At 43.8% G+C, this 17,747-nt stretch overlaps 1 protein-coding gene across 1 annotated transcript in view; it reads right to left on the bottom strand.

Moving 5' to 3' along the window:
* Positions 1-17,747, bottom strand: part of nrxn3a (neurexin 3a) — a 1,735,226-nt gene that overhangs the window by 1,401,025 nt on the left and 316,454 nt on the right. Inside the window, exon 3 of the mRNA XM_041214454.1 lies at positions 14,050-14,066. Coding sequence (XP_041070388.1) covers positions 14,050-14,066 — 17 coding nt within the window. The remainder of the gene's footprint in view (positions 1-14,049; positions 14,067-17,747) is intronic.

The raw sequence follows: 17,747 nt of genomic DNA, 5'->3' as shown, positions 1-17,747 counted from the left end.
GCTTAATAGAGGTGTTCAAAATTATGAAGGGTTTAGGTAGAGTAAATAAGGAGAAATTGCTGCCACTTGTGGGAAGATTGGTAAGCAGAGATCATAGATTTGAATATTGCTGTAAAGATAAACAAGTTTCCAAAGCTTTCCATCTAGCATTCATCAGGACAAATGCAAGAATGTCAAACTTCAACAATTTATACTACAGGAGAAAGGGATGCTGATTGGTTGGCAAGTCAACCCTGATCAGCCAAGACTAGTGTTCAAGCCTTGTGCCTCTTTTGAATTACCTGGGAGCTTTCGGAGCCTACGGTTCCCCATTACTTTCTCTACGGCAATCATTGGACCAGTCGATTTGTCAATCAATCAGTATCCCTTTTTCCTGTGTCATGACCATGGATCATAGCCCCGAATGACTCATGGACATATTAAACTTTTAAGTAAGATGTGTTTTTTTAAAGAAGTAAATGCAAGCAAAAGCTGGCTTAGGCTGTAAAGTAACCACTTGCTGGAAAATCCTTATGTGAATTACACTTGACCAACTAGTCCAGAGACTGGAATGTTGTACCTAAAAAAGTGTCAAGGCTTACTTCAGACAGAGCCAGTTCAAAGGAATAGATGCAATGCAAAAACTGAACTGTAATCTCCTGTGGTTGCAGAGATAATTCAGGCTGATTAGTATCTCAATAGGTATCATCTCTTGTTGAATCATACCCCAGACTGTGGACATGATCAAAGTTGAAAGAATGCAGTTTCTGGGTGAAAGACATGTTTGTTTTTTTCCCTTCCAGGAATACACAAGAAAAGGGGATAAAAAGCCAACTGTAAGCAATCCTGTCTCTATGTGCTGGTCTGTTGTTCTGATATATGCTGTGTTAGTCTATTTTGTGAAGATCACAGCTGAAGAACATCAACTAGGCATCCCTGCGCTAGCAGGTATAAAAGTTTCTCTCTGATTGTTGGAAGCAAGTCACAAGTCATCAAAGCCACAGTTGAAAAGGAAACAGGACAAGTCCTTTCAGCCAACCTGCAGAACCAAGAATCTCTAATCCAACTGCTCAACTGCCAAAGTCAGCTCTAGCAGAATCAGTCAACTTAATGGCCACAATGTTTCACCATTTACACCTCACAGGCAAGCCAAAGACTGATTCGTATATCTTTTTAACTTTTATTTCTGGTCACATTTCTCAATTCTAATCTGTGTGCATTTGTGTTGCATTTTTTTCCTCTCACGTTTTAATAACTAAAACTCACTCTTTCTTTAACTCAAGAAAGCCTGCTTAAATTGGCTCCTTTTAAAACATAAATACATTTGAAAAAACTCAGCAGGTCTAGCAGCATCTGTGGAGAGAGAAACAGAATTAACATTTCGAGTCTATATTACTCTCCTTTAGAGCTCTGAAGACGGGTGATATGGACTCGAAACATTAACTCTGTTTCTCTCTCCACAGATGCTGCTAGATCTGCTGAGTTTTTCCAACACTTCCTGTTTTTGTTTCAGATTTCCAGCATCTGCGGTATTTTGCTTTTATAAATACATTTGGACTGGGAAAAGGTACCCAGAAGGAAATGCATCCTTTTTAAATTAACCTTGTTGTGACCAACTGAGACAGTTGAATGAGGAGGAGCCAGATTATCCCTCCTTACCCAAGAGAATAATAATTTGGGGTACCTAGTCTGGGATCTTAACAAATTGGGGGACCCTTGTCCGCGTTACACCTGTAATATAAATTGTTGTGATTGTTTGAAATTTGTCATTCCTGCTTTTGTCCTGGTGAGGGTAAGACGAAAAGCTTCAGTGACATCAATATAGTTGAAAAGAGAGGCAACTTCTGCACTACCAAGCAACTGTTCATAGCTTTAAGGTAATTGCCAAAAGAAAGAGAGGGGAAATCAATGAATGAATGATGGAAGCAGATGCAAGAGTAACTTTCAAAAGAGAATTGGATTATATATCTGAAAAGGATAGTTTTGCAGAGCTATGGTTAAAAACCAGAGATATGGGACTAATAGGATATCTCGTAAATGATCAATAATCAGTAAACGATTTAGATGTGGGGACCAATTGTAATTTTTCCAAATTTGCTGATGACACCAAACTGGGTGGGAACATAAGTTGTGAGGAGGATGCAAGAAGTCTTCAAGACAACTTGGGCAGGCGAAGTGAATGGGCTAGAACGTGGCAGATGGAACATAATGTGAGTAAGTGTGAAGTTATTCACTTTGGTAGAAAAAACAAAAAGGCAGAGTATTTCTTAAATAGTCAGAGGTTAGGAAGCGTGAGTGTACACAGGGACCTGGGTGTCCTTGTTCTTGAGTCACTAAAAGATAGCATGCAGGTGCAGCAAGCAATTAGGAAGGCAAATGGTATGTTGGCCTTTATCACAAGGGGATTTGAGTACAGGAGTAAAGATGTCTTGCTGCAGTTGCATAGGGCCTTAGCAAGGCCTCACCTGGAGTATTGTACACTGTTTTGGTCCCCTTATCTAAGGAGGGATATAATCCCATAGATGGAGTGCGACAGGGGTTCACCAGATTAATTCCTGGGATGGCAGGACTGTCTTGTGAGGAGAGATTGAGGAGACTGGGTCTGTATTCCCTTGAGTTTCAAAGAATGAAACTTACAAAATTCTTACAGAGGGTGATAGGATGTGTGTGGATAGGGTGTTTCCCTTGACTGGCGAGTTTAAAACTGGGGGACATAATCTCAGAATAGGACTAGGCCGCTAATGATTGGGATGAGGAGGAATTTCTTCACTCAGAGGGTGGGGAATCTTTGGAATTCTATACCCCAGAAGGCTGCCGAAGTTTAATCATTGAGCATGTTCAAGACAGCAATTGATAGATTTCTGGAGGCCAATAGCATGAAGGGATATGGAGATAGTGTGGGAAAATGGCATTGAGCTGGATGATCAGCCATTATCTAACTGAATGGTGGAACAGGCTTGACGGGCTGAGTGGCCTACTCCTGTCCCTATGTTCCTCACTGGCAAGAGGTTTGGTGAGATGAATAGCCTCCCATGATGTATGATCACTCAAATGCCACAAGGATAGTTCATGCTGGCCTAGGAAAAAAATCCGTGCAGTACAAGGTGGTCTGATGCTGGGTGAAGGTAGGGCGGAGGGAGCTTTGCTGTGAATTTAGTACCCACTGGTTCTAGACAATGCTTAATGACTTTGGGTGCCCACAGTGAAGATGTGTGTTCCATTCTCTGAACGCCAACATCGTTCACCTTGACGAATATAAAAAGGTTCACGAGTTGAATAATCCCTTTCTTAGACTCTGTTATGGCAAAAACTTGTCTGAAAACTCTGCTTTGTAAAACTAGCATTCAAAACCTGCAGACACACAGGCAGCTGGGGAGTTGGGTCCGATGGACTGGATTTCTTCACCACACTGGCTTACAATGTTAGGGGAAAGGAATATTTTCAGCAAAAAAAATTTTTTTAAATGGTTTCACCAGACTCTGGTCAGCCTCCAAAATGGCAGGGTGAGACGGAGTTCCCAGTGATGTCACATGAAGAGGAAAACAGGAACAGGGAAAGGCCATTTGGTCCTTCGAGCCAGTTCTGCCAACAGGAAGATGACAGCAGTCATTGGTGGTTTCACTGCCATGATTGGCTAATCATTCCATGCTAACAGCAAGAGTAGAAATATCAGAATTGCTTTAAATTAGATGGGAATGGATGTAACCTACAATGATTCTCGGTCTTGGGACCTAACCACTCCTTATTTTATCTGACTTTCTCGTCCACTATTTCCAACTTTAGTGTTATCTTACATGGCCTTTCTTTAATTTTGAGAACGGGTCAGTCACTGAAGCATTTGCCAAAAATATATTGAACTATCAATTATTCAGTAAAGAGTAAGTTTTTGCAAACTTGTTGCTTCATGCAGCTCTTTGAAATCCAGTTGAAAGCATTGAACACTTCAAGGCACATCACAGACCATTAAGTGAAATAAATGCTGAAGCGCTATCAACTCATAGGGTAATGTTATGAGATATAAAGCCATGAGACAGCACACACACCACTAAGCTTTCAGCCAAAGGAAAAACCTAGAGGTTGTCCCATATTTCTTTGCTAAATTGGCTCCCGTCAAACTAACTTACATTACACACCATTTGCGTCCCATGGAAATTCAAAACTGCTGCACACTAATGTCTCTTAATTGAAGACTTGGATGGTAATAAAGTATTGTGGGAACTGCTCTCATCCTGGCAAGTAGAGAGTATTCCATCACACTCCTGACTTGTGTCTTGTAGACAGGCTTTGGGGAGTCAGGAGGTGAGTTACTTGTCACACGATTCCTAGCTTCTGACCTGCTCTTGTAGCCGCAGTATTTACGTGGCTAGTCCAGTTCAGTTTCTGATTAATGGTAACCCCCAGTATGTTGATAGTGGGGGAGTTTGGTGATGGTAATGCCATTAAACATCAGGGGGCGATGACTGGGTTCTCTCTTGTTGGAAATGCTCATTGCCTGACACTTGTGTGGCATGAATGTTGCTTGCCACTTGTCAACCAAAGCCTGGATATTTTCCAGGTCTTGCTGCATTTGGATATGGACTGCTTTAGTATCTAAGGAGTTGTGAATGGTGCTGAACATTGTGCAATCATCAGCAAACATCCCCACTTCTGACCTTACGATGGAAGAAAGGTCATTGATGAAGCAGCTGAAGATGGTTAGGCCGAGGACAGTACCCTGAGGAACTCCTGCAATGATGGAGTGGCTTTGTTAGTATGAGATGGAATGAGTATGATAGCAAGAAATGAGCTTGGATCTGAAGATGTGGAATCCATATAGGTGGAGGTAAGAAATAACAAGGAGAAGATACTGGTGGGAGTAGTCTATAGGCCCCCTAACAGTAGCTATACTGAGGATAGAGAATAAATCAGGAGATAATGAGGGCATATAAAAAAGGCAGTACATTAATCATGGGTGACTTTAACCTTCATGTAGTTTGGGAAAATCAAATTGGCAGAGGTAGCTACGAGCAAGAATTCATAGGGCAGAATTTTACGAGGCAGCGAGCAGGGGTGGGGCCTGCTCACCGATGCATAAAGTGACACGCGGTGATGTTGGGGGGAACCCCCGATGTCACCCCGCCCCATTTAAATTTTCAGGAAGGTGGGGGGGGCGTGCAGCAAAATCAGCTGCGTGCCCGCCGACCTGTCAATGGCCAATTGTGGCCATTGACAGAGTCAATTAAGTTATTAAAGGGCCTGCCCGTCTAACCTTAAGGTTGGTGGGCAGGCCAGGAGCCCTGGCGGGAATTAGGGAAAACATGAAACCTCATCCACGGGCGGGAGGAGGTTTCATGTAGGTTTAAAAAAATTTATTGAAGGTTTTGTAAAAATTAAGGACATGTCCCAACTCATGTGACATTGTCATATGAGGGGACATGTTAGGGAAATTTTATTTTTCTATTTTTATCTTTTTTACATTTACAGCCAATCTCCCTGAGGCTGCACTTAGCATCAGGGAGATGAGTGCGCTTTTTCGTGCATATGCGCAAGAGAGCGCATGCTCGATTTTGGGAAACCCCCCCCACCGCCCACACAGGGAGCGCATAGCGCTTCCGTGTGGACATCACGCTGGGCGGGCCTTAGTTGGCCCGCCAATGTAAAACGGCGGTGCGCCTCTGATTGGGGTACATGCCTGCCCTTCAACTTCCCCCCCGAAGGGTGGAAAATTCAGCTCATAGAGTGTATTTGGGACAGTTTCCTAGACAATATGTTGGGGATCCAACCAGAGATCAGGCTATTTTGGACTTGGTAACGTGTAATGAGACAGGTTTAATAAATGAACAGAGTAAAAGATCCCCTAGGAAACAGTGACCATAATATGGTAGAATTTAGCATCCAGTTTGAGTGAGAAACTTGGGTCGGAAACAACTGTGCTAAACTTAAATAAAGGCGATTATAAAAGAATGAGGGCAGGGTTGGCTGGAATAGAATGGGAAAGGAGGTTAGCAGAAAAGACGGCTGATGAACAATGTTTAAGAAAATAGTTCATGGCTCACAACAAAGATTTATCCCAGTAAGGGAGGCGGATTCTAGGAAGGGGATAAACCAACCATGGTTAACCAAGGAAGCTACAGATAGTGTCAAAATGAAAAATAAATGGACCCCATCAAGGCTCACAAAACGCACTGCAAACCTGACCCTTCTGAAAAGACACATCCCACATAAGTCAGGTGTGCATTTTGGAAGTGAAGAAGTGCACAGGTTGGGTTTTCCCCAGCCCACAGGAAAATCCTGCCCGAAGATTCAGACATTTACAGAATAGCTGCCCAAATTTCATTTGGTGGGATACATCTCAGTAGAGTGCTGCTGTTTCTCCTTGATTCTGCACCATTTTGGCGAATATCCTGAATGTGCATCTTAGCACTTCATTTACAGTGTGAAATTCGAGTGCTTGAAGAGAAATATAGCCTATGAAGTTGATGAGCACAGAAAGACCAGCTGGTGCATCAAGCCTGCCCCACACCATAATGGCTAGATTATTATAACTAGACACATCTTTCCCCCCACTATCCCCATCCCTGCCATGTAATTTCCTGGACAAGGTAAAAATACACATCAATCAATTTAAAGTATGAAGTGATTGGAAGAATGCAAAGAGACAATATAAAACAAAGGGTACAATCCTAAAAAGGTGCAGGATCAGAGGGATGTGGGGGTATATGTGCACAAATCATTGAGGGTGGCAGGACAGTTGAGAGCACAGTTAATAAAGCCATACAGTATTCTGGGCTTTATCAATATGGGCATGGAGTACAAAAGCAAAGAAGTTATGTTAAACCTGTATAAAACACTGGTTCAGCCTCAATTGGAGTATTGTGTCCAGTTCTGGGCACCACACTTTAGGAAGGATACAAAGGCATTAGAGACGGTGTAGAAAAGATTCACAAGAATGTTTCCAGGGATGAGGAACTTTAGTCGCATAGAAAGCTTGGAGAAGCTGAGACTGCTATGGGGTCCTTGGAGGAGAAGGTTGAGAGATTTGGCATTCAAAACGAGAGGTTTAGACAGGGTTGATAGGGATAAACTGTTGCCATTGGTGGAAGGATCGAGAATCTGACAGCACAGATGTAAGATAACTGGCAAAAGAAGCAATGCAGACATGAGGAAAAACGTTTTCCAGTAGCAAATGTTTAGGAGCTGGAATGCTCGGCCTCAGAGTGTGGTGGAGACAGGGTCAACTGAGGCTTTCAAAAGGAAATTGGGTCATTATCTGAAAAAGAAGAATTTGCAGGGCTACAGGGAGAAGGTGAGGGAGTGGCACTAAATGAATTGTACCTTCAGAGGGCCAGAACAGGCTTGGTTGGCCAAATGGCCTCATACTGTGCTGTAAGCGTTCTTTGATAGTAAATTTGTTTCAGGAAAATGATAGCTTTCTGACCTGATGGTGTACACCTACCACAAATGAGCGAGCTACAAATTCAGTCTGACCACTCTAATAGCAATGTGTAACACTTGGTCCATATTGAGTCCAAGCAGAGGATTGAGTTTTGATGGGAGGTCTAGAGACCTGTTACTCATGCATTAATCTCCATGCTCCAATGTACTCCAGGATAAAGTGCAATATCAACAATGGATTTTTAAAAACACAGACAAAAAAAATCTGAAATTACACAAGGGCATTCTCAGCACATCAGAAATTAAGCAAATCTTGAGACTCTGATCACACACCATTTCTCATCGACAGTCATCAAACTATAGTCTGTCAGGGGAGAGACTAGAGCTAGGGGACACAGTTTAAAAATAAACAGGTCTCCCATTTAAGATGGAGACGAGGAGGATTTTTTCTCTTCACAGATCATTAGTCTGTGGAATTCTCTTCCTCAAAGAGCAGTGGAGGAAGGGTTATTGAATATTCTTAAAGCTGAGTTAGATAGATTCTTGACTAACAAGGGAGTCAAAGGTTATAGGGGGTAGACAGGACAGTGATCATAATCAGATCAGCCATGATTTTATCAAATGGTGGAGCAGGTTCAAGGGACCAAAGAGCCAACACCTGCTCCTAATTCATACGTTGATATATATGAAACAAACAGAGGGACCTTTGGGAAGAGTGATGGGGAAGGGGAAAGTGTGTCTACCAAGTCAAACTTTGATGACTCCTCTATGAGACTTCACCTTCTGACTGATTCCTCCATTTAGTGTGGTAGATTTTCCAGTTGTTTTGATTGAATTTGTTAGCCATTAGAGTAATTATAGGCTGGATTTTGTGGGCTCTGTTGGCAAGATAACAGGCAGGCACAGAGAATTGTGCAGGAGGTCACATAGCAGCACATCAGACACCCAGCGGCAAGAAAACTGCAAGCGGAAAGGTAGCAAAAATGGGAAACACACCCATTAATGGAGGGAAGCTCACTGATATGCTTAATTGCCCACGTGTGATTTAATGCTGCCTCCCTGGTTCAGTGAAGCTCACACGTGTCTATCCCGGGCCTTCGGAAACCTGCCCAGTGAAAGCTGGAGAATGATATGTGGCTGTCTTGACTCACTGTGACAGTCCTTTGGACTTCCAGGAGACTGAGTCACAGGGCAATGGATGGAGCTTGGAGACGTAGTGTGTGTGTAAAAACCTGTTGAGCTGACACGCTCAAGGAGCGGAGCCTCAGGCCGGAAATTCAGAATCCAGAAGTACTGGCTCCAAAATTTAAAGGGGCAGTGCACCGCTGAGGTGCAGAGGGGCCTTCCCTTAAAGTCAATATCCTGCATTTTACAACCTCAAGTCTTGGACTCCAAGTGTAAGAATTTTCTCTGCACCTACCCTATCAAGCCCTTTCACTATCTTAATTTTGCAGCCCTTTTGACTTGGTAGACATTCTTTTCCCTTCTCCATCACTCTTCCCAAAGGTCCCTCTGTTTGTTTTATATATATCAACATATGAATTAGGAGCAGGAGTTGGCCATTCGATCCCTTGAACCTGCTCCACCATTTGATAAAATCATGGCTGATCTGATTGTGATCACTGTCCTGTCCACCCCCTATAACCTTTGACTCCCTTGGTAGTCAAGAATCTATCTAACTCAGCCTTAAGAATATTCAATAGCCCTGTCTCCACTGCTCTTTGAGGAAGAGAATTCCACAGACTAACAAGCTTTGAAAAGAAAAAATCCTCCCCGTCTCCATCTTAAATGGGAGACCTGTTTATTTTTAAACTGTGTCCCCTAGCTCTAGTCTCTCCCCTGACAGGCTATAGTTTGATGACTGTCGATGAGAAATGGTGTGTGATCAGAGTCTCAAGATTTGCCTATTTCTGATGTGCAGACCGTAGAATTCCTGCCATAGTGATCTCTTGTTTGTTAAAATTCATTCCTGGAATGTGGACGTGGCTGGCAAAGTCAGCATTTATTGCGCATCCTTAATTGGCCTCAAGAAGGTGACTGCAGGAATAAAGAAAGGGCCGGGCAACTTCCAAATGGCGTCCCTGCCAATCTGTTAAAATTGAAATGGGATATCGCTGGAAAGGAAGTCTCCAGGCTGCCTTTAAAGGGCAGGGTTAAAACTGACATCGTCTCTCAGAAACGCTTCCAACAGGTTATGCTAAAAGCATGTGGGTAAGCTGTTTTAGCTATTAGTTAGCATTAATAATCCCTGAATATAGGGTAGAATTTTATGCCAGCAGGATTTTATGGTCCCGCCGGAGTCAATGGGGATTAGAATGGTGTGCCACATTTTATGGCCCTGTTCCCATCGCCATAGAACCATAGAAAAGTTACAGCACAGAAGGAGGCCATTTGGCCCATCTTGTCCATGCCAGCCCGAGGACACCCTGGTACCCTTTCTAATCCCACCTTCCTGCACCCGGCCCATAGCCCTGCAGCTTACAGCACTTAAGGGGCAGATGCAGGTACATTTTAGAAGAGTTTAGAGTTTCTGCCTCTACCGCCAACTTGGGCAGCGAATTCTAGACACCCACTACCCTCTGCGTAAAAAAAATTCTTCCTCATTTCCCCCCTACACATTCTGCCACTTATCTTGAATCTATGTCCCCTGGTTCTTGAATTCTCCATCAAGGGAAACAATTTTATCCTGTCCACTCTATCTATTCCCCTCATAATTTTGTACACCTCAATCAAGTCACCTCTCAGCCTTCTTTGTTCTAAGGAAAATAACCCCAACCTATCCAATCTCTCCTCGTAGCTACGCTTTTCTAACCCTGACAACGTTCTTGTAAACCTCCTCTGCACTCTCTCCAGAGCTATTACGTCCTTCCTGTAATGTGATGACCAGAACTGCACACAATACTCCAGTTGTGGCCTCACCAGTGTCTTATACAATTCCAACATTATATCCTTTCTTTTATATTCTATACCTCTGCCAATGCGGGCCGTAGAATTCCTGCCATAGTGATCTCTTGTTTGTTAAAATTCATTCCTGGAATGTGGACATGGCTGGCAACGTCAGCATTTATTGCGCATCCTTAATTGGCCTCAAGAAGGTGGTGCTGAACCGCACTCTTGAAGCACTGCAGTCCTCGTGGTGTAGGTACACCCAAGGTACTGTTAGGGAGTTCCATCATACAACTGTAACAATATTATTACATTTATGACTGGTAGCATTTTTTTTTATCAGATAGCTGCACCAGAAGCTAACAAGTCTTCTTGCCTATTTACTCAAGGATGCTTGTGTTTCTCAGAATGGGTATGTGCAAGTATCCCTTTCCCTTCTAACAAAAGAATTAAGGTACAGATTTTTTTTTTAGCAAATGTAAATATTTTTACCCAAAACTATCACTTATATTACAGAAATAAAAAAAAGAGAAAATGCTGCAAATACTCAGCAGCTCAGGCAACATCTGAGGAGAGATAGAGAGAGTTAGTGTTTCAGGTTGACGACCCTTCATTGCAACCGTTCTGAAGAAGGATCATCGACTTGAAACATTAACTCTGTTTCTCTCTCGCTCCACAGATGCTGCCTGACCTGCTGAGTATTTCCAGCATCTTCTGTCTTTATTTCAGATTTCCAGCATCTGCAATATTTTACTTCTGTCTTCTAGTACAGAGTGTGTCCACACCTTTTGCCTTTTACTAAAGACTCAGATAATCACAAACAGTAGTAAACTCTGAATGACTTTGGTATCAATTATACACCATACCTCCTTCGCAAGATAGTTATACCAGCACTTGGAAAAGGCTCCATTATACAGGGCAATAAATTTAAAAAAGGTAGACAGTGCAACTTTTTCAGTTCCCTCATAGATCTTATTGATATGCGAAAGTCTCAAATTACCCAATATAGTTGTTTCTTTGGTATTTATTCCCTGCTCACCCTGCTACATTGAATGTAATAATTATTGATTTAATATGGTTATACATGACTAGGCCATAAATCAACTTTAAAGGGTGTGCTTTGATTTTTAAAGCCAATAGCGCTTAATTATACAAATAAGGCAAATTTCCTGCTACTTGCTTATTGAGGAAAACAAAGAATTAAAAACTGCAAACGCTGGGAACACTCAGCAGGTTATGCCTGAAACATTAACATTTAACTGGTTGGTTCTCTTTGCAGATGTCTGACCCACTTCGTGCTTGCTGCATTTTCTGTTTTGTTATAGATGCAGTTGCAGGTACAGTTGTAATTTTACCTGCTGATCTTACCTTTGTTTGACTTTGAGAGATTGTTTCCAAGGTACCGCCTCCTATTATTTTCTACCTCCTCTTCTTCATCGAGGACTGCCGAAAGATCAGCAGTAACAGGGAATTTGGTTCAATTTCCCTTCATAGTATAGAGGCGCTGCCAGCAGTTTCTGCCCCAGTTTTGGTCAGCTCACTCAGTACAAACCAAGGATCAAATCCATGATTCACTGATCTCTGAGTTTCACTGGGGAGGCTCTCTTAAGCCACTAGATGAACCTCGGTCAATACCAACATTATGCTTCAAAACGTCACATCCAAAGTATTCACTTAGAGCTGCTGTGCATTTCCAACAGATTGTTCTTTACCTTCAGGTGGCTGTGACTTTTGGTTGAGGTGTTTGAGAAAGTGGCATTATAACCTCCTTCTTCCTCTGTCTCCTCTCCCCTCCACACCAGCTATTCCGCCTCCTCCCCCCAACTTTAAAATGAACTGAGGTCTCCTGCAGGAACATCGTGTCTCTCCTCCTTCCCACCTCCTGTAATAATGCCTCCAGTGTTCCGTCAGAAAACCTGGAAGGGGGCTTGTCTGGGCCATTCCATTTTCAGTGCTTTTGTTTCCCTTCACCACCACCACCACCACCACCACCACCCCCCGAGTCTTCTCCAGGCAGACTGCAGCAACTTCTGTGTATTGAGTGAGACACCCCCTTTAAGAGGGGCAGGCTGCCTTTAAAATGTGAAGGGTAGCTGAAACACCTACCGGTCACTCACACGGCCAGGCAGCTGCTCCACACTGGGCTCCATGGTGAAATTGTTTGGGTGAGGAGACAGCACAGAGTTTGCGAGCTGCCTTCCGCAATGGGAATGGGCGCAGAGTTATCACGCATTAAGCCCCGTGCCCGAAAATGGGCCCTGACCAATAATTCCACTTGATCCTTTCATCACCTTTATAAAGCCCTTGAATTTAAATGGGGTCAGAAACAATTAACATGGCTGCAGAGCTTAGCAGAAAAAAGGCTCATAGCTGAAAGCTCACTTATCATAGAACAGATGCAAAACCAGTCAACTTAATTGAAACCAACTCCTGAAGATAACGGCATCATTTGAAAGGACATTAAATGATGAATAAAACAACACAAAATTCTTCAGAGCCCAGAGGGATACAGTCCCAGCATGAATTTTATTTCTAATTTGCATCAGAACATTTTATTCTCAAGTCTGAAGATATAGCAGCCATAAGATGAAGATGAGGAGATACAGGTCTTTACATAGCAAACAGGGATCAGGCGGTCAGAACCTGCCTCAGTGACATTTGTACCATATCACTCAGCCACCTTCACTGTGATTCTTTCCAGTAAGACAAAACCTCTAACCCTCCAACCTCTCTCCCCCAAAGCTATTGTGTCTTCATTCAACCCATATAGCTCCTCCAAACACACTTCTTGCACCAACTGCCATAAATAGGCCATCTCATTCACGCCTCTGCGTGAAATTAAGATTCATTTAACTGTCTCCTGGTTCAAAGTTCTTTCTTCAGGCTTCATACAGGACCCATATACACAGAGGGTGAAATCTTGTGTCTTCCCCCACGGTGAGATTGGAGGAGGAGTGGATGGGAACCCCGACACCTCCCGCCTTCACCCTGATTAAGTCTCGTGGATGTCCTTCCCACCTCCTCGCCATGTGAGGCCCTTAAGTGGGCAATTAATGCCCACTTAAAGGCCTCCTCTCACTGCCACTGGTATCCAACCACAGTGGGCAGGGGACTCGCCATGCAGGGAGTACGACGAGCAAACCAATGCGGGATTGCTTGCCAACTCTCGGGGAGTCCCTCGTTCAAAGGCACTCATTGCTTGCTCGAGACGCCCAGCATTAGGAAGGGGGAGCCGCTGAGAGCCATTCCCGGTCCTTGCTGCTGACCCACCTGTCATCATCACGGACCTCTGGCCCGGGATCCAGCGACAATCCTGCAGGCCTCAGATGGGCCTCATACTGGCAGCAGCTACAGCCTCCTCGGTGGTGCTGCTGTCCAACAGAGCTGGCGGCCTCTGATTGGCCAACAGCTCTTGGCAAGCGGGGACTTCAGCCCCAGGGCCCTTGATCCCAGGGGAAGACCTGCCCACTGGCCTGTCAAGTGGCTGAGTGGAACAAGGTACAGCAGGCCTTCCCAGAAAGAGGCGACATGGACGCCTTGGCAGCTCTCCAGCCAGCAGCCAAGACCCATGTCACTGCCATAAGATTCCACCCATAGTTTCAAAGCAATTCGGTAAATGTTGACATAATAGCATACCACGGTTGGTGTGCTACAGCAGTGCCAGAAAGGCTTGAATGCTCCTTTCCCTGTTTGGCCAGTTCTTGAGTTTGGTTATGCAACCTTGGGAGGGCATCAAACGGAGGACAAGCATTTTCCTGGAGGATGGCAGCATTGTCAGGGTTCACTTTTCACCTCATAGAAGTTAATTACAATTGGAGATGTGATAACTCTCACTGCCTTGATAGCTGAGTTACAATGGCCAAGCCGGAGACTTGAAAAAAGTACAGAACTCTTAGCACAGCTGAATTAAGTTACTCAAATCAGCCAGTGAGAGAAAGATGCTAGTGGTTATTTATAGAATGCTATCAGCCTGCCTATTCGGGTATGGTGCATGGGCTAAAATATCATGAAGATGGAAAGGTGACATTAGATAAGAAAACAACAGATAATAAAGTAAAAGTACATTAAAAATGAGGTGAACAAAATGTATTGCTGAAAAAAAGAGGCATGCTATTGAAGCTTTTTGTCATCAGGACATATGCAAGAATGCAAAATTTCAAAGGGAACAACTGTGGGTGTACCTAAACCACATGGACTGCAGCGGTTCAAGGCAGCAGCTCACCATCACCTTCTCAAGGGCAACTAGAGATGGGCAGTAAGTGCTGGCCCAGCCAGCAAAGCCCATGTCCCATGAATGAACAAAGAAAAAGGAAACAATCCCAAGTGTGCTAAGAATTACAATAACAACCAATCTAAGACCAGTAGTTGGGCTTGCAATGTGGGCTCACTTAGGCTTGCTGGAAGCTACATGTATTCATACACAGGGGTCTGTCCTCTGAAGGCAAAGGGAACATGTCCAGGCATTGTGCCATTTTTGAATTAAACAAAAGCATGGAGAACAATAGCTCTATGGTGCATTCCCTATGACAGTGCCTTGACCAATTAGAGTCAACTTGCCAACCAATCAGCACCCTTTTCTCATGCAGTATAAATTGTTGCTCCCTTTGAAATTTGGCATTTGGGGGAAATGGTGGTGTAGTGATAATGTCACTGGACTAGTAACCTAGAGGCCAAGGCTAATGCTCTGGGGACACAGGTTCTAATCCCACTTCAGCAGCTGGTGCAATTTGAATTCAATTGAAAGTCTGGAACATAAAGCTAGTCTCAGCAATGTTGACCATTGTCGATTGTCAGAAAAACCCATCTGGTTCACTATTTCCCTTCAGGGAAGGGAAGCTGCCATCCTTGCCTGGTCTGGCCTGCGTGTAACTCCAGGCCCACAGTAACGTGTTTGACTCTTCAATGCCCTCTGAAATGGCCGAGCAAGCCACTCAGTTTTAGGGCAATTAGGGATGGTCAACAAATGCTAACCTTGCCAGCGACGCCCAGATCCCATGGAAAAAGAAAGCATAAAAATTTCTAACACATATCCTGCTGAGCGCAGGGTGAAAAGCTTCAACCACATGTCACTCTTCCAGTAATACCCAGGCTCTGTACTATCAAGTGACTATTTGGAACAAAAAGTATTCGGTAAAATAATGATCATTTAAATTAACTTATACACCATAAACTGGAGTTCTTAGTACTAACTTACCTGAGTTAATTGCAATTTTCTTTTTTCTTTATTCATTCATGGGATGTGGGCATTGCTGGCTAGGTCAGCATTTATTGTCATCCCCAATTGGCCTTGAGAAGGTGGTGGTGAGCTGCCTTCTTGAACCGCTGCAGTCCCTGTGGTGTAGGTACACCCACAATGCTGTAAGGGAGGGAGTTCCAGGATTTCGACCCATCGACATTGAAGGAACGGCCGATATATTTCCAAGTCAGGGATGGTGAGTGGCTTGGAGGGGAACTTCCAGGTGGCAGTTTTCCCATGTGTCTGCTGTCCTTGTCCTTCTAGATGGTAGCGGTTAGTGTTTTGGAAGGCTCTGTCAAAGGAGTTCGTAGTGCATCTTGTTGATGGTTCTGTGCTTTGGTGGTGGAGGGAGTGAAGGTTTGTGGATGGGGTGGCCAATCAAGTGGGCTGCTTTGTCCTGGACGGTGTCGAGCTTCTTGAGTGTTGTTGGAGCTGCACTCATCCGGGCAAGTGGAGAGTATTCCATCACACTCCTTGTAGATGGTGGACAGGCTTTGGGGAGTCAGGAGGTGAGTTACTCGCCACAGGATTCCCAGTCTCTGACCTGCTCTTGTAGCCACAGTATTGATATGGCTAGTTCAGTTCAGTTTCTGGTCAACGGTAATCCCCAGGATGTGATCTGTTTCAGATTATGTTGGAATGGACCTGTAGTCTCTGATCATTGAAGAAGTCTCCAGGGAGCCGGTGCACAGAAGTAGGGAAGCTCTGGAAACTGCAGAGGACCATACCCCCACTGAGTTGTTCTCCCCTCAGCAACACTGGGATACTCGGGCTCCGGGTTATAAAACTTTATATTCAATGCTCAGGATGGAATATTTTTTCAGCAATGATACAGCAAAAGTTTACAATTCAAGTGTAACACAGGGCAATCAAAAACCTCAGCACAGTCCTTACAAGCAGAGAGATTAATCTTGATAAACAGTTGGAATGTGCTCTCCAGTTCCCACTCGAATGCTTCTTCACACTCGTGGACAAAATGAAACAAGAGAGAGTCAACTATTATACTTGTGTGGTCCTCCTGAGTCCATGGAATGGCTGGTAAAATGGGCCATTGCAGCAGTTAATACCAAGCTCACATCCATCAACATTGTGGCTGCAGGGTTTTTCTATAGAAAGCAGATGTAGTTCAGCAGAATACAAATATAAATGTTCCTTCAATTTTTATTCCTTTCATTTCCTATCATGTGACGTGTAATTTCTCCACAAATGCAGGGGCAGGCCCATCTGTAAGAATCAACAATGGACTTTTTGCATTGGTCACTGATGTGGATCTCTCTCCAACGGGGAACTCCACAATACAGAAGAAAATCAGCAGTACTTTTTCAACAGCTGCACATGTGCAGTTTCTTCTCTGTTGCCCTCAGTGGTCTTCAATCCTTTTTACAATTGGCTGAATTCCAGAAGTGGGTGTCTCAGCACATTGCAAATAAAACGGATAACAAATTGTGCCAGCTGCAGCTCAGTGGGTAGCGTTCTTGTCTCTGAACGGGTTCAATTCTCACTCCAGTGGCACTTAATCCAGGCTGACACTACAGCGCAGTACTGAGGGGGAGCAGCATGGTCTCTCAGGTGAGACGTGAAACTGAGGTCTCAATGGCACTATCAGATGGATATAAAAGATCCCATGGTATTATTCCGAAGAACAACAGAGTGTCCTGGCTAATATTCATCCCTCAACCAAAAGACTAGAACATCAATATCATCTTGTTGATTGTGGGACCTCATAGTGATGCAATTTGGCAGCTGTGTTTTCTACATTACAACAGTGAATGCACTTCAAAAGTACTTTCACTTTAGTGCTTTGGAACAGAAAATAACTTATTCTAATCTTTGAATGCTTTATATTAACAATAGATTTTTCAAGTTCATATCACAACTTGGTGTCTGATGTGGTGTTTTTGATGAACGGTCCACAGGAGACTCAGGTACAAGTTACGATCGTTTATTCGAGCAATTGCAAGGAGGGCACCGTCTCAGTGCAGCTTGAGACAGTACTCTGCTAAACTACAAGTGTTCATCATATTCATACATTATTGGTCACGTACAAGAACAGTTTCCAGATTTCGATCTTGTCAACATATAGGTTTACATTAAACAGACAAGTCTCTGGTACAAAGGTACATGCATCATCTGACCCTACCTTCACCTAGGCAGAGACCTGCCTTCCTATCTAAGCTGGAACCATCTGTCCTTCCCCTATCGGTTGAAGAGCACACTTAATCCAAGTTATTGCCATCGTCTGACTCCAATCTAACTCCCAGGACCTTGCTGG

This window comes from Carcharodon carcharias, chromosome 20 (assembly GCF_017639515.1).
Source record: "Carcharodon carcharias isolate sCarCar2 chromosome 20, sCarCar2.pri, whole genome shotgun sequence".
NCBI lineage: Eukaryota > Metazoa > Chordata > Chondrichthyes > Lamniformes > Lamnidae > Carcharodon > Carcharodon carcharias.
Note: the sequence above shows the minus strand (reverse complement) of the source record. Positions and strands in the feature narration are given on the sequence as shown.